The sequence below is a fragment of the Emydura macquarii genome, unplaced genomic scaffold, assembly GCF_026122565.2.
Source record: "Emydura macquarii macquarii isolate MOO-44397 ecotype Brisbane River unplaced genomic scaffold, CSIRO-AGI_Emac_v2 contig_3530, whole genome shotgun sequence".
NCBI classification, from domain to species: Eukaryota; Metazoa; Chordata; order Testudines; family Chelidae; genus Emydura; species Emydura macquarii.
In genome coordinates, this window is record NW_027133667.1 from 523,621 (window position 1) to 544,020 (window position 20,400).

General features: G+C 41.8%; 2 protein-coding genes across 4 annotated transcripts in view; one reads left to right on the forward strand and one right to left on the reverse strand.

Annotated features, from left to right (window-relative positions):
• Positions 1 to 8,388, reverse strand: part of WASHC4 (WASH complex subunit 4) — a 56,621-nt gene extending 48,233 nt beyond the window's left edge. For all 3 annotated transcript variants that reach the window (XR_010917657.1, XM_067536189.1, XM_067536188.1), the window contains exons 1-5: positions 7,881 to 8,388; positions 2,059 to 2,198; positions 949 to 1,002; positions 702 to 767; positions 472 to 517 (exon numbers count right to left, since the gene is read on the reverse strand). Coding sequence is in view for 2 of the 3 variants with exons in the window: in XM_067536189.1 (XP_067392290.1) it covers positions 472 to 517; positions 702 to 767; positions 949 to 1,002; positions 2,059 to 2,198; positions 7,881 to 7,941 (367 nt within the window). In the remaining variant the exon portion in view is untranslated. The remainder of the gene's footprint in view (positions 1 to 471; positions 518 to 701; positions 768 to 948; positions 1,003 to 2,058; positions 2,199 to 7,880) is intronic.
• A 10,067-nt stretch (positions 8,389 to 18,455) lies between these two features.
• ALDH1L2 (aldehyde dehydrogenase 1 family member L2) overlaps positions 18,456 to 20,400 on the forward strand; it is a 57,813-nt gene continuing 55,868 nt past the window's right edge. Inside the window, exon 1 of the mRNA XM_067536259.1 lies at positions 18,456 to 18,649. Coding sequence (XP_067392360.1) covers positions 18,599 to 18,649 — 51 coding nt within the window. The 5' untranslated portion in view covers positions 18,456 to 18,598. The remainder of the gene's footprint in view (positions 18,650 to 20,400) is intronic.

Below are 20,400 nucleotides of genomic sequence, written 5' to 3' on the forward strand. Positions count from 1 at the left end.
TCAGCATTAAAAGGGAAGATGAAATCTCATGCTGCATTATTTGAAAGAAACTGTCTCCCTGTCTTTGTATGTCTAGTACCCTCTCTCCAAATCCTTCCTTAAAAGCCACGTGTTCAACCACTCTCGTCATCAGTCCCCGTTTCCTGCCTCTCACATACGCAGTCAACATACACTTAAAGCAGAGACAAAATAGTAAGGAAGTTCCCACTACTATACCAGTGCTTCACTGCAGATAATGGCTATTTCTAGATAAAATCTTAATGAAGTTTCATATTAATTCAGTGTAGTTACAAGACACTGATATGCGGGGCTTGTATTGTAACAGAGACCAGGAGTTTCAGATTTTCATCCACAGCCAAAACATAGTAAAAGTACATTTCTAATGTCTAGAACATACGATTGCAATTATTTTAATGTAAGAAGCAACAGCATAAGAAAACACTAATTGTTACAATAAAGGGAACTACTTACCGCCTTCTCCATAAAACAAGAGGCCATTATAAAATTTAGTTTCCGCCTACCAACAGAATGAGAGATTTTTTCCAAATTAAAAACATATAAATACTCAATTTACAAAAATACATGGATTGTATTTGCAGGATTAGAAGCTAAAAAAAGACAAGATGTAAAATCTACATTTCAGTTTGCCAAACTATTAACATTTTTATAACAGTAATAAAAAGACAGGCTATAGGAATTACCTCATATTTCAACTTCTTGATTTCACAGCAAAGGGCAGCATACACAGTTATTACTTTGTTCAGAACCTAGACTCATCAAGGAAAAAAACATAGAATTACATGGGTAGTATAAAAGTGTAATAAATAAAAACATATTTGACACTTATATAGCGTTTTTCATGTACAAAGCACTCTACAGAAAAAAATATTGACAGATTTTACTACAGAGATCTTGTAATTAAAAAATTCTAAGTTTAAAGCGTTTTACCTTGTTTTCTGTCTTTATGAGCTCCAGAAGGGAAGACTGTTCATAGGGCAAAAGCTAAACAATTAAAAATAGAAATATTAGAAGATTTTCTTTAAAAAGAATATGTTTAATTACTAAAAGGAATTACTGTTTATCTGATTATGTTAAGCAACTTAATTTTTTCAACCTAGTTCCAAACGCACTCTGTACCAAAAAGACACTAATTGTATGCTACTGGCAGGCTACCCTGGAGGAAATATCCAGTTCTCATATTACATGGAATCATCATGTCCTGTTTCATGAAAATATGTAAGGATAAAAGACAAATTAACTATGTGAAATTTATAACAATCATAGAAATATTAAAGCAAAAATTCATAACCACTATAAGACATCTGCTGGGCCCAATTTTTAAATGGCTTCTAATCTGGTAATCATAAAACTCTGCATACCTATTTGTGCAGGCAGGACGTGTATTTGCATACATTAACACCTATTTTGGATTTGAAAGTCAGACAAGATCTTGCCTACCCTATTTATGCACACTAACACTGAGATTGTATGCACAAGTTCAAAGGCTATCTGAAAGTTTAGCCCACTAAGACTTCTGAACAGGCATGTCCAGAAAGGGATAAAAGTTAAACTCTGTTTTTAAATAATGCCTGTAAATTCTACATTAAAAACCCTAAATGTTTGTACTTCATGAACAACAGGAAATTTGTGACCAAGGAAATAACTGGCTTTAGAGACTGGACAACTATTGTGTTATTCCTCCCACCCACCCCCATTCCTTTAAAATGCAATCACTGAGGCTAGTAAGCCAAAATGTAACCTCACTTGTATTTTTAGTTGCAATTATATCTATTCATGGATCAGTTTACACCACTGTGCCCAAATATTCTATTCTTCTTCACAACAAGAATTGTATGCAAGAATTTGGTGTCCTGAACTGCTCAGAATGCAGGATTCTTTTAATTTAAGAGTTTTGTATTGACTGAATAAACTTCTGCCCAATAAATCTGATCCTTCCGGAGATTCTTTATGAAATCACATCGGAACTGCTCTGAAAGTGCACTATTCTAATTTGTAGAAGACAAACATAATTCCAATATGCATTAAATATATGCAGACCTTTAATGCTATAGGATCAAGATTGAAGTCCCAAACATCTCCCACTGAGTCATCCAATGCATCTTCAATTCTCCTCAGCTGAGAAGTGTACTCCTCAAGAAATTTCCCATAATTCTTCAACTGTACTTCAGCATGAATTTCTAAGAATAAAAAGTAATATTTATGTAGTATCAAAGTTAAAGTATTTTACAGGATGCTCACTGAACTGCAATATCCTACACATTCTTTAAAGTAAGATCTTTACGTTTAATCTGTTACATGGCTTACAGCACTGTCTCCTTAAATCATTTTTGGTTAACAAGGTTGATGGCAAGAAGATGCAAATTTTCCCCTTGGCTTATAATGAGATTTTAAACTCAAATGTACCAATTTAAAGAGAAGTTACAAGTTATTTGCCAGGAACAGCAAAACAGCTAAGTCATTTTTTAGTTTGTGCATATTTTCAAGACTGACCTTAAACAAGCTAAATTACCAGAGTACTGTCAACTTTACAACATGAAGATGCTAAGCAGACAGCATATACAGACAACACAAATTATGACATCTGTCACTTGATATTGCACATTAGTTGAAAGACAGATCCCTGGCCAAACACTTATGGTTATATTATACCCTTGAGGCAATCAGTGTCTTATCACTTCTTAGAACTCCCTGGCAACTGCATTAAAAATAGCTGTTCCCCCCACTACCTCTTACTTTGATTGCAGGATTGTGTTGTCTTAAGTTACCACCCAGAATTCTAACCATCTTCAAGCTAACTCTGCCTCTCTTAGTGCATTCTACTCTACCACTACTCAGGAATTAGATGGTTAGATGAAGTGTGGCAGCCCACTCACTGCCTGGAGTGGTGATATATTCAAGCAACACTCAGTTGGGCTAATATCAAGAATATTTGTGGTAATTGGTAAAAAAAAAAAAAAAAAAAAAAAAAAAAAAGCATGTAGGTCACTTATCCTTATAAATTCCACTTATTTTACCATAATATTTAAAAATAAAGACTCTGAATGAGTGTCACGTTTTTTATTTACCTGGATTCATCAAAATATGCAAAAGGTATATTTGTTACTATAGAGGCACTGATTACTGCTCCATAGTTAAGGTGGAGTTCAGTTTTGCATGTAAAGCAAGGATTCAGCCTCCATTGTGTATTAAGACTACTGTATCCTCCCCAAAGGTAGAATAAAGCAACAGTACTTATACCAGCACATTAGAATATTGAAAGTAAAGCTACTTAAAAATGATAGGTATATAAAGTCAACCTAGGCAAATCAAGCAATAAAATTTTACATAAAGAATCCTTCAAGATAGTAAGTGTTTTATGTGCTCATGACACTTTGCAATAGTTAAAATACCCCAAAGAAATGGAATCCTTGCGCCAAAGAGTTTACAGTCTAGATGAACAAGTGGTTAACAGACAGAACAAATCATACAGATAGGTACCTTTAGGCTAATCAGTAGCAAATGGGCATTGCAGTAGAAATGCTTTACAGAAAAGGTTACTTTCCAGAAACTTTTTGGAGGAGAGGAGAGAGGGTACATATGTACATTTGATGTATATTAACTGGGACACTTCTCCAGTTATAAGGGATGATACAAATGAATGCACTCATGACTGGGCAAAAACAAGGTGAGCACACGAGTGAAGCTCTGCTGGAGGAGAAGATGTAGACACAGAAGAAGGGTGCCTCAAAAGATGAAGAGGAGAAGTTTGAACTTTATACTGAAAGATAGAAAGCCAGTGCAAAGAAAATACTTTAAAAAACTGTATTAACACCAATTACACTGTTCCACCACTGATGTGCAACCTCCTGTAGAACAGGATGAAATAGTAATTCTATCCTGTTCCCATAAAAAAACTGTTAAATGAACCAAAACATAAGTTTTGATGCAGCAATCGCATACACAAAAACATTAAGCACATAAGTAGTCCCACTGATTTTAGTAGGGCTACTCATTAGAATAAATTTAAGCACATATATAGATGTTTTCAGGAGCAAGACCAAAATAGTTTCAATTGGATATAGGAGGAACTCTGTAGCTGCCTCAGTATTTGAAAAAAAATCATTTACAAGAGGCAAGTAGGAAGCTTGCCACTTTCTGGAAGAACTCCAGTTCCTCCACTGCTTCAGGTAGCTTTCCTAAACAGCAACACAAGGAAACTGGTAACATGCTGGTCAGTTTCATTTATGCTATTCAGAACCCTGCAGACAGCAGTAAATGTAACCTCAGTTATAGTACGGTTAATTTCACTCTACTACTGCTGCTTGGGAAAAACTATGAGTAACAGGTAGTACTAGATTTAATAATAGAGGAGTGTCCCTATCATATACCCCCCACTCACCCACTCATAAACACAAGATGGAAGAGTCCCCATTCCCTCTACTCTTCACATTTTGCAAGAGAAGAGAACAACTTCTCTCTCTAATCAACAAGAAGCTGAATCAGGAATGTACATTCAAATTCTAGAGACCTACTAAGCAAAGAATAATAAAAAGGATAACATCTTCCCCAAGATGGTTCCAGCAACAGCACCATGGTAGGTGTTCAAATAGTCAACCTTCCCAGAAGCCTGTTGATGGATTTTCACAAGGATGCTCTTGCTGAACCTAACTGGTACCCTTCCAACCCTCAGTCTTTCACATCTGCATCTGAAAAGTAAGTTCACTCTTCTGGCTTGTAGCTGACTAGTCATTCAGGATCAGAAAAATTCATGAGTGGTGCAAATTCAGGCAGAACACTGTCAATAACAATCCTACACTTGTAAAAAGTTCTATGGGATTTTTTAAATAACTACCAGTGGACAAAATATTGCTTTTACATATCATCTAAAAAGTTACAAATGCCCGGCTAGATGCTTAGTCCTTGAAGCAGTTGATGTGTTACAGTGGTATCTACTAATCATCTCTCAATCATGCCAAAATCAAAGCTAGAACAATATAGACATATGCGCATTCTGCCAAATTAAGAGAAATGTTTACTGAACTGGTGGAAGCTGTTTGCCAGCCAGTTATAGAAAGAGTTTTAAGGGATAAGCCCGCTTTTGTTTGTAGCCTCCCATGTAGGTGCAAAGATAATATTTCCTTCACTTGGACAAGTTCACTCATTTGATAAACTAACTGGAAGTACAGCAGAGAAAGCAGTAAATCTTATTTTGTCTTTTTCAAACAATGAACAAAAATCCAACTTCAGACGATATAGGTATTATACAGAAGGACAGGAAGCCAGTACAGACAGAATACTTTATGAACGGTATTTAGATTTGATTGATTCAATTTCCTCTCAGCCACTAAAATAAAACCATTAAGATTTGGAGAATGCTAAATCTTTATCAATAGTGACTATTATAAAACTTCTCTTATTTTATTATATTCTTTAATGAAAAATAGGCAGTAATTCTATGCTGGATATATACCATCCCATTAGGATTCACATGAATAATAACTGCATAGTTATATATAGGCATGGAATGATTAGATTTGTATTGGTAAAATGTTGGTAAACATGAATTTCACCATAAACAAACAAACCAATGAAAAATATTTTTTATCAATAATCAAAATTCACAGATAGGCAAAGTAAGAAGAATGCTGCATGAGAACTTATTAGCATTAGCTACAAAGATATTTACTTTGTATATTTTGACATGTGATGTTGACAATTTGTGTTTTAATGGTTATCCAGCCTTAACCTTTTGAATCTCAGTGTCTACTGTCATATTAAATAATTACTGTCTGACCCTCCACAATTTTCTGCAATAGTGAAAATGTAAACATATGAAAACAGAAAAAAATTCTTAAAAATAAACATCAATATCATCTGTCAAAATTATTTTTAAAAAATGCTGTTATTCTGCCAAGCCTAGTTATATACATGACATTAATGCAACATACTGGATTGATTTGGTCTCCTCTTTCCTCTGTTTAAGCTATTATAATAGCTAATATTTAGGTATAAGATTTAGTTGTAAAGTTAAATTAGACTAATTTAAAAAAAAATCTTTCACATCGTTGATTTTATCCAGTGTGCTTGGAATACAAGAAACTTCCTGTTAAAAACAGACATACACATTTTCTTTTCTTACTACTTTGTTCATTGACAAGTAAGGTGCTTGTCCTCTACCAATCTGGTACGAAAGAAATACCTCCTGTCAGAGGTATTCTCAGCTCCACACACCTGCTAATGTCTGGGAAACAAAGATTAGACACCGTTTTGTGAAAAGCTATACTTTAAACTTTCCTTTTTTGGTGCATACAATTGTTAGAAAACATAAGTAAAACCTCAAGTCAATTTTTATTCAAAGTTAAATAAAATAAGTATGGCATGAACAGACAATCTCTTGGGGAAACTTATATATGTGAAACAGCAGCTCATGACAGACATATTTGCTCAGTAAAATTGGTGTAATTAATTCAGCATGACAGTTCATTTTACAATGTACTTTATCATGTGACAACCACATGCACTCTCTGTTTAGAAAGTAAGTTGTCTCCAAAGACAGACAAAACATGGATTTTTGACAGTCACACAAGCAGGCTGACAAAGAGTTAAGCATAATTTTAAAAAAGTTGAAGTGAAATTGCAAGCGAATGCCCTACTTAGTTCCCTTCAAGCCACAGCAAAAACACACCACAGAACTAATTTATTGCAGCATGACTTATCTGGCTAATCAAGACAGCAGCTGCAATGAAAGAGGCAATTCATGCAAATACACCAGATAAAAATCAGCGTCTCCCAGAGTTTGATTCCCATGGCAGTAGCTGGGATATTTGCTGAAACCTCTTAAGTAGATCTACGGGTTGTGGAGGGAGGAGAAACAAAAGGAAGATGAATCTTTTGAACCACAAATTGAATATGAGTTAACAATGTGATTCAGTTACAAAAAAAACCCTAATATAATTCTGGGGAGTATTATCAAGAGTGTTGTATGTAAGACAAAGGAGGTACTTGTCTTGCTCTACTGAGCACTGATAAGGCCTCAGCTGGAGGATTGTGTCCACTTCTGGGTGCCAGGGTTTAGGTAAGATGTAGACAAACTGAAGAGTCCAGACCAGAGCAACAAAAATTATAAAAGATTTAGAAAACCTGACCTATGAAGAAAGGTCGTGTTTAGTCTTGGGGAAAAAAAGGCGACTGAGTGGGGGACCGGCTGACAATTTTAAAATACATTCAGGGCTGTTATTTATACAGAGGGTGATCAACGGCTCTCCATAGCCACGGCAGCCAAGACCAGGAGTAACCGCCTTGAACAGCAGCCAGGGAGATTCAGGCTGGCTGGCAGGAAAAACTCTCTGACTCTAAGAGTAGCGGTAAGCTCCGGAACAGGCTCCCAGGCGGGGGCTGCGGAATCCGCATCCCGGGAAGTTGTTAAGACCCGGTGGGACAAACACCAGCCGGGGATGTCCAGGACCGTGACCTGGCCCTGCCTCCGCGCAGAGGGCTGGGGTGCAAGGCGGGGGTGACGATTTAGCTGAGGCCGGCCCTGCTTTGAGCAGGCGGTCGGACTAGGTGACCTCCCGGGGTCCCTTCCAGCCCCCGTCCTCTACCAACTCTCCAGGCCCTTCCAGCCGGACGTTACGAGGCTCCCACCGCCACCCCGACACCCAACCCCGGCAGACAGACAGACAGAGCCGGGACTAGGGACACGGATCCCCCCCCCCCCCCGGCCGGCTGCAGGGCGGCGCCCGGGACACTCTGCCCCCAGCGGGCAGGGCCCGCGCGTGACCGGGAGGGGCCGTCCCCTTCCCGCGGGCTGGGCCGGGGGCTCCTGCCCGCTTGCCCCGCAGCTGCCCCGGGGGGGGGGAGGTCTCCCCGGCCCCGCTTACTCTGGGAGCCGTCGTCGAAGCGGTCGAACTCCCAGTCCGGGGAGAGGGTCTCCAGCGCCATGGCAACGCCGCGCCCGGCCTCCGTCCGCGTCCGACACAAGGGGGGGAGGGGATGGGGGAGGAACGGTCGCCCGGGGCATGGGACTTCCGGCCGCGGTGCGCGGGCGCGCTGCACGCCGGGAAATGGAGTCCGGCCCGGCCGGGCGGGCGGGGCGCGTGTCACTGGTGGAGCGGCGGCGGCAGGGACGCGTCGGAAGCCACCAGAGCAGAGGAGCCCCCGGGCCAGGCTCAGCGGTGCAGTGACGGGAGCAGCAGCAGCGCCCCCTGACCGCCAGCTGGGGAGTCAGGAGCCCTGGATGCTATTCCCGGCTCTGCTCCTGGGTGACCTTGGGCGGGGCACGTTGCCCCATCTGTGCCTCAGTTTCTCCTCCCTGCTTCACTCTTGTCTTCTTGGAGTGTAAGTTCCGCAAGGGCAGGAGCCGTCTCTGTGCTGTGTTTGTGCAATATACACGCGGGGCCCGGACTCCGGTCTGAAGGCGCCAGAGAACACGTCCACAAGTGGAGCGACCCAGAGCAGCCGCAGGAAGAGTTGCAATAATAATAGGTTTAAGAATAGCAATAGTGTGGGAGCACTTAGGGTGCCAGGAGGCACAGCAAGAACAGGACCACCCAGAGGAGCGGTGCCAGCAAAAGTGGAGCAGCTGCCCAGATAGCAAAAACATCAAGAACTATGTCACCAGTGGCAGCAGTAATTTCAATAGCAAGGGGAGAGCAGCAGCAATAGTAACACCACCAACGTTATTAACAATTGCACAAGCGCCAGCAGCACCAGCTGGTATGGACACAGCAGCCGCAAATTTGCTCCACTTTGCATTTATTTGGGTGAAGACCGCAAATCCCTTATTTGGAATTTGTTCATTTTAAAGCCGTTTCTGAGGAAGAAAGATTTTTTTGCCATGTGTTTCATTCAGACATTTGAAATCTCCCTGATCAGTTTTTATCTCATTGAAATGGATGTGGAAAAGAACAGACTTGGAACAATGGCATCAAAATTCATTTCTTGTCACATTACAGAAACAATCAATCAATCTTTGTGATCATTTAATAAAAGAGAGATGATGCTATAAGTATTTTTGGTCAACATTATCAATTAGTTACTCAGCACTAGTGTCTCTTCACACTTCCCTGGCTTTTGTGCAAATGTCAGCTTTAGTTTTTTAAAAGGTCACAGAAAGTTTAAGAGCCTGATTATAGAACATGCTGAGCATCAGCAAAAGACTGGATTTTCTCACTTTCCATTTAAATCAATAGGACTTGTGGATGCAGAGTACCTTTAAATAAGTATTAAGCTCCTGGAAGAACTGGGCCCTAATTTAGACTAGATATTCGGGGCCATATTCTATGTATATGAAGCTTTCATTGAACTCAATGGAGGCCTCCTTTATTCAAAGGTAGGATATAGCTTCCAACTCTTAAAAATAAAACACGTGAAACAAATATGTACAAACTAAATGTTCCAGGTGAATGCAGTTTTTATGAGGTCTGCAAAACTTGAGAACAAAGTGAACTAAACAACCTGTGTACATAAAAGCTACCCTCTGTTATGGTGTGCATAAAATAGAGATGTGTGCGTGAGCACGAAATGGAAGACAGAAATGAGAATTCTTTTGAATAAAAATATAGTGAAAGAAGAAATTTGGAGAAAAAAATGTAAGTGAGTTAAGCTTAAATAACAATTAGATTGTTTTAAAGCAGTAAGCTGCATGTTGCTGTTTTATGATGCATTTTTTGAAATAACTGTCTATTTAATCCCTTTCAGTTTATTCACTAAGTGGCACTCTTCAGTTACATTTGGTCTTGTTCAATTTTAAGTACTGCTGGATTTTGTCTGACACTGACTCAGACTTACTTCTGAAAATGATTAGGCTGCCACTAGAAACCTAATCATTTTCAGAAGCAAGTCTGAGTCAGTGTTAGCACTAGCTCTGATAAGTGCATTGTACTAACTAAGCAGTGGTTTGTATGCAATTTGCTCAGCTAAGCTTCTTTGGAGATTTCGACTATTTCTGAAAATTAGTTAACCTCTGTGGACTTTTGTCCTAGAAAGTTTCTATTTCCTATGGTGTGACTGCCAGGGTGCTGTTAGCAGCTACAAATAGACCACACTGGAGGCTAGCAGCCTGAACACTTAGATCACCGGGTATGGTAACTATGAGTAGGAGGAAGTTAGATAGCTTGATTGGGTTTCAGAGGTAGAAGGGATCACTTACACCTGCAGGGAGCATGATGAGCTAAAGAAAGAAGAGCATCCAGGGAAAATTCATTACTAGTGTAAATAGGCAAAACTCCTCTGAAGTCAATGGAGCTGCACTCACAGCAACACAAATTCTTTGCTAGTGTATCTGCATCAAATAGGTTATGCAATGACTCTCTGTAGAACACTTACAGCCTTCCTGTTTGCATTTTTTTAATAGATGGTAGGCAGGAATTTTATTTTTTGCCTGAATTTAAAAAAGAAAGCAAAACCCAAAAACTCTCAGGAATTGCTTTTGGTCACTCTGTGAAAATGAGAGTCAAATCTGACTTTTAACAACTGTATGGGTGACAGAAAATTCTCTTGTCATCAGGTAGTTAGTCTCACAACCATTGTACAGATGATCATGGAAGTAAAGTCCTCTAGGCTGAAATGAAATCTAGCCAAGACCAGATGAAAGAAGAAAGAAAAGCAAATATGGTGAGAGCATCTTTAAAACCATAAAACAAGAAATACAAGCTTCTCATGAAAGCTTGCTTTAGTAAGTAGAAAAAGTTGGGGGGTGGGGGAAGCGGACATGGTGCCTCATGGTTTAATGTGAAATGTATTGTGCAATTAGCATAATCTTAGTTCTATTCCTTCTTTAACTCACTTATAACAAAAAATTGCCCGGGTATTTGTCAGTTTTGAAGGGATGCGTGAGCTAGAGAAATTTTATCTGAATTATGACCAAAATGTCCTGTCAGAAACCTACACAGAGCTGACTTAGTTTAATTAATAAATCCAAGGTGTGATTTATTTTTCCCCCCAAGAGGGACCAAATCCTGAAAGGTCCGGAGCACCTTCAGTTCTTGTTAACTTTCAGAGTTACAGCTATCCCCTGCTTCTGAGAATGTAGCCTTCAAATATGATCCTGCAAAGTGCTAAGCACACCTTCAGTGGAAGTGAAAAGTGTTCAGTATCAATCAAGTCAATGGAAATTGATAGCACTCAGTGCTTCAGCAGGATTTGGCCCTACAGGATTTGGCATTTGTTACTGTGCATTTGTGTACATGCAATTGCATGTTACTTTGTGTGGCTCTGCTGGACATGTATGTACAGACTTTTCTTAGTTTGTGTGCTTGTAAGAATAGATGGACCCCTGTCTGGCTATGTGTATGCACCAACTGATACATACATCTCTGAGAGCATATGGGTAGAGTTGACACTGAAAATTAGGGACTGAAATCAGCTGGATTAGAAGGAAAACCATCCTGGGAAGCTGCTCAGGCCTAGATTTGCCTGTGCTCCCTGTACAATGCATGTAGAGAGAGAGGGATGCCTGAGACTGGAATCCACAGAAGTCAACACACTAGGTGGGTAGCTGCTTACATTGACCAATAGAAGTTGCCAGTGATGGGGGACGGATGTCCTAAACCCAGCCCCCTCAGAATTAGGCACCTTGTCAGCGTGTGAGCTACACCTGGAAATCCTCTTCTGGAGTCAGGCCTCTGAGGTGCCTAAGCCATTTCTTGCAAAAACAGTGGTAGTGCAATGCACCCCAAACTCCATGAAAAGGGAGGGAGGAAGAAAGAAAAAGAGGTTTCCTTTTAGCATAGTGGTTAGGGCACTCACCCAGGATGTGGGAAACTCATGTTCAAATCCCTTCTCCACATTAGACAGAGGGGGGAGTTGAACTTGTCTCCTCCGATGCAGAATAGTGCCCTAAATAGGTGATGGTCTGAGGTGGGTCTCTCTCATGCTTTGCTTTGTTGTTGAAGCTTTTCCACTTTGTATATTTAAATATATATATATATATATATGCACTGGGCCAGTGAGCGTGTCAGCGACTCCCTAGTCCAGTGAGTAGAGCACTGATCTGAGAGGTGGGAGACCCATATTCAACTCCCTTCATTTCCTCAGACAGATGGGAATTGAACCTGGGCTTTCCACAGCGAGCTAAAGGTTATAAGGGAGCCCTCCTTTTCTCCCACCCTTGATTATTCTGTGTGGCATTATGTGTTCTCAGAGGACACCTACTGGATCACGCTCTGCAGGAGAGAAAGATGTGGCAACACCTACTTCCACCTGATTTGTGGATCATACTGGGGCTTGGGCATAAGAGGCACCCGAACGCCTGCCTGAAGCAGCAGTGCCTGTGCACAGAGGCAGAAATCTAAGCACCAAGTGAGTTAGGCACTTACAGGCTTAGGTGGAAATTAAACAGGGACTTAGACCCAGATCCACAAAAGGATTTACATGCCTATCTCTATGGCAGTTCCAGCGACAGTGGAACTGACCATGAATTTCTGTAACAGCTCTTGATGGTCTGGACAACTGGTTTGATGATTACTAAATGGAATGATGAAATCATACAGATATCAGGATCATCTTGGAAGAAATCATAGGAATGCTGATGCCATCCATCCATGTGATTTAACATGCTTCTCAACATGTGCATCCTGTAGTTCTTTGTGGCTCTTCATGGTTATGCAAACGAAGGTAAAATCAGTAGACTTGCTCCCTCTTGTGGTTGTTCTTTAATGCATGATGTATTCCTGCTCCTCACTAAAGAGGGACACTGGTTTCTGTGGTGTCTTTGCCTCTTTGACACATTACTGTTCCAAAGGCTGCGTCGTAAGCAGAGATGTTCCTTTGCCCTCAATGGGTACAGAGAGATGTTTTGGAGTCCAAACATATTCACATGTTAAGTACTTAATGTCCCTGCCTTGTGTGTGTGCAGAATATCACCATAGATCATTACAAATTACTCAACCTGTGAACCCCGGTGTGACATTGAGCCAGAAAGTGTTAAGCATTATCAGGCTAAATGACCCAAATTCAAACTTTAGAGACATACTAGAAAAATATATAAATGGTAATTGGGATCATTCCTTATAGATAGACTAGAGCTTTGAAATGTAGACTTGTATTCTTAGAGAATGGGAAAAAGACAAATACAATCGTGTTTACAGATATTGTTAGAGGTTAACAATGTAACCAAATGGTTCCTGTCTGTCACTATATTCAAAAGAGGATAGTAACACTAGGATGAAATTTGAGTGTAGTAATATTATTGTCTTTATTGCTCTTTGAAGTTTGTAGTAAACTATTTGTGAATGGCTGGAGATGGGTAGTTACTTTATGCTAATCAATGCAGCTAATTACTGGTGTGTGCATAGAAAACAGGAGGCTTTACTTCAAAGCCACAGTGATCACCTATTAATCACTCAAGGAATAATTGCTGTCAAAAGACTATCAGCAACCTGCTAACGGTCTATAGAAGAACTCTAGGTCCCTCATCCTCTTATCTCAGATCTGCTTAAACACTCTACACATGGACTGCCTATTGAACTATAACCTATGGAATTGATTCTAAAAGAACTTTTTGCTAGTCAACAGCTCACCATCTCTACTATGAAACTGACCTAAGAACTTTATTCATGGCTGTATATAATCTTTTAACCAAGACGTTTTTTTAAAAAAATAAATCTTGGATTAGTTAATAAGAATTGGCTGTAAGCGTGTATTTGGGTAAAATCTGAATTATTCATTGACCTGGTTGGTAATGTGCCCAATCTCTTGGGATTGGTAGAACTTCATATATGATATGAGATTTTCAGTAATCCTCATCATATTTGACTTGGCTGTATTGGTGGGAGCCCAAGGCTGGATTGCTTTAAGGGAGGATTGCTTTAAGCTGTATTTTTGGCTTCTGGATAACCAGTAAGTTTATTGTAGAAGCTGTTTTGTTCCTGCATTGGTTAATCTAATTATTAGAAATTTTTGGGGATCATATGCCTCATTCTTTGCAGTTTGTCCTGAGTAAGCAATCTCAGTGTGGCCCCTGCAGCAACCACAGTCATACCCAGATATGCTGGATGAGGCTCGAATGTCCATTAGATTGCCAAGAGTGTGATGTAGCAGCTACAGATCAGTCTGAAACAAAAGCCTCTATCTAAAGGTTCCTAAACTTGGGAGAAGTTTGAATCCAGATCCATACTTTGCAGTTTAGGTCCATTTCTAGTATCGACTTGTGTGGAAGTAGTTTCCATTCTCTTGGATGGAATATGTGAGAGTTCTATTTATGTAGATCAATAAGACACGTGGACTAATTCCTATTGCTGGCTGAGTTCCTGAAAGTTTCTTTAGCTCATGGAAAAGATGACTGGCTTTTTTAAAGTTGAAGGTCTTATTCTTCTTGGTATCTCAATGCTTTTGGCTGGTTACTGAAATAACAGTTGTGTTTGTATGTATATGGCTCCAGATTGTTACAATAAACTTGTACAATTTGGAAATTGTATTGTCTTCAAAAAGTGCAGATTCTGAAATTCTTAATCTTTTTTATATTCTATAGAATCAACTACAGCTGTCAGATAAGATATTTTAAGGCAATAAGGTTGAGTTTTCAAGGTCTTTGTTGTACAATTTAAGAAAAGGAACTGTGTAACAGGAAAACACACAACTAAATTCTGTAGACTTCCCACCATATAATTAGGAGACAGAGTTTCTCTGTATAAAAAAAAATATCAGCAGCAATAGCATAACAATGTTTGGAAATGAAGCACAAATGAACAAAATCTTAACATTTTAAATGAACTGTGATTACTCTATAGATATTCTTTATAAATTCATAATATCATAAAAACTAGAGAAAGAAAAACCTATTAAAATCTTATCCATCTACCTGCCAGTAAAAGTTTTCTTCCTATAGGACATAGTCTGGTGCTCCGTCCAATTTAGTTATTTAATGTCCCAAATAATGAATTCAACTAATTCTTTTGGACGACTATTCCATAATACAATAGATCTTGGCTGAAATTTTCAAAAGCACCTGAGTGATTTAAGAGCCTAAGTCCATTGAATTTCAAGTGCCTAAGTCGTTGCTGAAAATGGGTGTTAGGCTCCTCAGGCACTTCTGAAAATTTTACCCCTCACCATAAGGTTTTATTTTTCCTTGGCACTAGTCCTTTATTTTCCCTTTCTTAACCATTTTACCAGAAGTTCCCAAGAAACAGCATGCCTGCTGCAAGCACAGTGACTCTGGGAGTATGGGGGAAGTGCAGCCAGTTGACAGGGTGTGCCGTGCTCCCTTCCCCATAAAGATGGGCCTACTGGCTGATGCAGGGGAGGAAGGACCATAGCCCCACCATTGCCTCACCACTCCTCTTTGCAGAGGCTAGCACCACTATAGTCATTAGCTTGGAGCATTCTTTGTGTTACATGAGCAGAATGGGAACTGTGCCAGCACTTTGCCCAGTGACACAAGAGGCTGTGGGGAGAGGGGTGCTCCTTTTGCCCTTTCCCTTTTATGTATCCATGTGGGTCAGGCACAGTCTGGTCCTCATTGTCACTCCCATCACATACCTGCAGACAGCTATGTTCCCTGATCAGGTATCTCTTTAGGGTATGTCTACTGGGGATCCGGAAGGTGTAATTCCCACCTTGAGACATGCCCATGCTAGCCCTGACTGCCCTAGTAGACTCAAAATAAAAGTGTAGTTGCTGCAGCATGAGCAGTGGGAAGGGCGAGCAGCCCAGCTACAATTCCATCTGAGCCCCCATGTTCTCCAGTAGCTAGACTCTTGAAGAACTTCTATTCTTAGTGTGCTACCTCTATTGGAGTGAGTGCAGCTATGTCGCCTCAAGTTGGAAAAGCTCCAGTGTAAACATGCCCTCGGTCAAGCTAGGTACAGGGGTATTTTTTTTTAACCTTTACTTATAAATCAGTCCCTCCAGCCACCTAGTCACTTTTGGTGTTTTCTCTTGCTTTCCCTGCACTTTGTCCTGTTCTTATTGTAATCAGGGTGTAAGTGAGCAAACACACAAAAACTATAATGAAATAACACATGCACATTCTGAAAGTCAGCTATCAAACTGCAATTACATGCAAATTCACTTTCCTGTCTACTGTACTTCTGGAATGCAGAATTTTAGCTCTCACAAGCATATGGAAAGAGCACATGGATCTTCCCTGAAATATTTGCAATTGCTGAGCCACTATTTTTCACAGAATCTGGATCCACTCTGAAGTGTGTCTGGGCCAGTGTCACTGTGCCTCACTGGGTCACAGCTGAGGATATCATACAAACTGCTGAGAAGTGGGGCAGACCCATCTCAGATTAGTGGTTATTCTTTCATGAAATATGCCAAGCCAGTAACAAAAGTAAACTTCTGTCTCACCACACTGGTTGACAAGAAGTCAGAAACGCAGTCTCCTTAGGTATCCCAGTCTTTGATTCACCACCCAGATACTAACCTTTATGATGAGTGGTTATTTAAAACAAATTTAATCAAACAAAGGGTTCTTCTGATCCCAAGAGATCAGTTACACAGCCAGATTAATATATAACTCAAATTTTACCCAATAATCATGCTGCTGCTAATCCTTTATTGTCTACTATCTAAAGGTTTATTTATAGGGAAAAAGAAAGAGAGAGTTAAAATGATCAAAGAATGCTATACATATAATCATTGAAAGTTCTTGGTTTGTGGCAGTGATGTTTCAGACTGCTGGCTTGAAGAGTGTTTGGTAACTTCTAAAAGATTGGAAGGTCCTCAGTCCATTGTTTGGAATGTCCTTTTAGTGTAGTCTATAATCCAGAGATCAGAGCAGGAAAGAGGCAAAATGTATATAAGGCCCTGGATGCATCGTCCTTCTTCCATGTGGAGGGAAAGCTCCCAGCCTGTTTGTGGAAATTTGCAGGCACAAGATGAAGTCCAGGGTCACACGAGCAAGTCACATGCCCTTGCATGCTTTGTGAAATCATTGGAGCAGCCATTTCCCATATTTTTGCTAAAACATCCACAGAAAGGCCCACTGCATAGAGACAGGCTTTTTTGTGGTCTACTGTCTGAGCTAAGTGTCCTTTCATGGGCCATTAACTCAAATATCTCATTCACAACCTGCAGTCTAGCTTCAATGTCGATTTTACCTGATTGGTGTTACTGAGTCAATATCTATAACTTCAGATACAAAAATGATACATGCATACAAGCAGGATAATCCAATTTGATAGATTGTAACTTTTCCATTGATACCTTTATATGACATAATTTGTGTAAGATTTGTTGCTATTACATAAGTGGTAGCAACAATGTCATGGTCATAGTTTAATTATACAACAATACAGCCAGTCGCATAGTACTGGGGATCTGAATGTAAGGTTTTTATGACCTTATCACCTTCTCAACCTCTCCTGTCTTTGTTCCTTTCAGTGAATCCTTAGCGTCATTAAATCTTTCCCTTCCCTTCACTTGTGTTCTCTCTCTTCACTCAATTCCCTCCCCCCTTCCCAAATCCTTTAAACAAATTCTAAGTGGGGGTGCGGGAGATGTATTTGAACTGTCCAGAAAGAGAGCGGAAAATAACACCAAATATCACCAGACTCTCGTTTCAGTAAAATCCCAGGCACTAGGAACCTGGTCTTTCAGGAAGCTCCTGTGAACTACACCACTGCTCCCAGCATCCATCCTTTCGACCAGATTGAAAACAAACGGATGCTATTGGCAACCAGGATACATTAATGCTTTACTGGCGGTTTCCGTAGTGAAGACAGGGACTGAGTGGACCATCAAGGCTGGAGATTAAACACTGGAAGACCCAGCAGTGCCTGGCCTCCGCTGGGTTACCGTGAGTGCATGAATCCCTCCCTGAGTGAAGGGCAGTGGCTCCTCCAACCACATCCCATCACATTCACTCAGCTTGGCCCTCATCCCCAGGGCCAAGGATCGCCAGGATGGCTCTGCTACCCCGATGCTGGGCAGGGCAGGGACCTCGACCAGACCTACGTTCTCGCCTGTCAAACGCAGCCTACCGGGCAGGGAGCGGGCAGGCTGCTGGAGGGGACCGGCTGCGGCTGTTCTGCGAAGAAGCCGTTTTCATCAGGGCTCCCCCTCCTTCTGCGCCAGCAAAGCACCCGACCGCCTCCCTCCTTGCCCCCTGCAAGCTGTGCAGTGCCCGAGCCGCTCCGCTCTGCAGCGGCCCCAGCTCCAGAGGAGGGGAAAGCAGCTCACGTCGTGGTCCCCCCAGCCGGGGGCAACACCGTGGGGCTTTGCTGGGGCTTGACCTGCTCTCCGCTCGGAGGCTGGCCGCTCAGTCCGGCCCCCCCGGCCCGCCTTGCATGCATGCATGCATGCATTCCGCCTGCAGAGGAGGAACTGTCCGCTCTGCCACGCAGCCAGGGGCAGGTGCCGCTCCGCTCCCGGGCAGCAAACCAGGCGGCAGCCTTAGAACCCGGGCCCAGCGGAGGCGCGTGCAGCCTGCTGCAGCTGCTGCTGGCTTCTGTCTGCGCGCGCGCGCGCGCCCCTGCCTGCCTGGCTCGCGGCCACCGGCGCCCAGCTCGGGTTGCATCAGACACAACCTCTCCGCCGAGCTCGGGTTAGCCTCCGCCGGAGCGGGCACAGCACAGGTGCGCTCCGTCGCCCCCCACCGCGCCGCGCACAGCCTGGGACCTGCCCGCCCCCCACCAAGAGCCAGCCGAAAATGCTGTGGAAAGCCCCTCAGCTGTGGAGGAAATTCTCCACCACGGCCAGGGTGAGTGTGCGGAGGGGGCAGGACGGGCAGAGGGCGGCAATGAGCCGGGGGCGGGCGCAGCAATTGCGGGGCAGGAGGGGAGGACAAGGCCGCCGTGCTTTCCTGATCCCTCTGCAAGGATAAAAACAGGCCGGGCTGGTAGCGCCTGGATTGCGGGCACTGGGAGCGCGGAGGTTTCTTGCCTTGTTTGCAAAAATGGGAGCAGCTTGCTGTGCCGGACTGGGCTGTGGGTGTGGGTATGTTCCCACGCTGTGTAGTGCAGGAGCTGCCAGGGAGGAAAGCAGCGGTGCTTCCCGAGCCTTTTTGCTTTACAAGAATATGAGCTGGCAGCCCGTGTTCTCACGGGAGAGCAGTCTGGGCTGGGGGCCTCAGCGGTGCTCGGGGACTGCAGTTGCTTTGGAAGAAGTTAAATGTCCTCCTCAAATAGCCATCATCTACTCTAGTCCTCTGCAGCCCTGGGAACAGGTGTGGCTATTTCTTTCCTTCACGCTCCAAATGCTGGCCTGGGAGGGGTGGGAGTTTGCCAAGCCCTCCCATCAATTTTTAGACTCTGGCTGTAGGGAATTGCTTCAAGTGGATGGTTGTCTGCCTGGTGTTGGATTAAACTGGATAGCAATGCTGGGAGACTGTGATAAAGATCCAGGCCGTTCTTGATGGCCAGTTAATTATGGGCCACTTCAAATTGATGTAAAGTAGGCAAGTAGGTGCTTCCGGCACCCTGGTTAAGATTCATGGATGCGGCTGAATGCAATTTGGGGATGGGTTTTCTTCCCTGAAGACTGCTCTGTGTTTCATATTTGACAGCATGGCCAAGCATGAGGATGGCTGTTTGCCCCAGGGAATTCACTTCCAAGGGCTTACAGTAAGATTTTAGCCAAGCTCTTTGGAATTGCATCAGCAATGTGAATGAATGACTGACCCGTTGCCTACAGATATATGGATGGGGAGAGGTTGTGCTGTCCTTTCCATTCAGAGGAGTAAGGTTTTACTGCCTGAGCCCTGACACTATACTATGTTGCTTCTCAAAGGAAATATGATTTTACATCCTCTTTAAAGATATGTAGCATTAAAAATATTTCCCTTGTTGTCATTAGTAACAGTGTCTCTACATTCTTGTTGAGAAATAAATACAATATTGTAACCAGAATGGGAGCTACTGAAAATTAATCTGCAAGGAATTTGAACTGAAGGTATTTCCAGTGCGTGCAGAGATGCACACACAATAGGCACTTCCAGAAACAATGGTTATTTATAACAATAAAATGAATACCCTTTACAACATTAACTTTTCTCTTCAGAAAGAGAAATTGTAGCATGATCACATTTTCCTTTTTTTGTGATTTGCTAGTGACATGAGACTTCTAGGACTATTAATATGTGCAGTTCTTGTGTATATTTTATTTTGTGGTAGGTGTGTGGGAGAAGAATAAGAATCAGAATGGAGCAAATGTTGAAATTCTGCGTGTCACGTAAACAACCATTAAAACAAACCCTAGTAATTTTTTATTTAACGTAAATTAATACCATAAAATCACTGAATATTATGGCTAACATTTTCAAAGTATATGACTAAAAAAATTAGGCAGCTACATCTATATTTAGGCATCTAAATATAAGAGGACTGATTTTTCAGAAACATTGGTTTCAGAGGAAGTTACAGATATTCAATAGATGCTTAACATCTCTGAAAAGCAGGCTACTTTTATTTAGATGCCTAACTGTGGATTTGTACATCTTTGTACATCACCTGT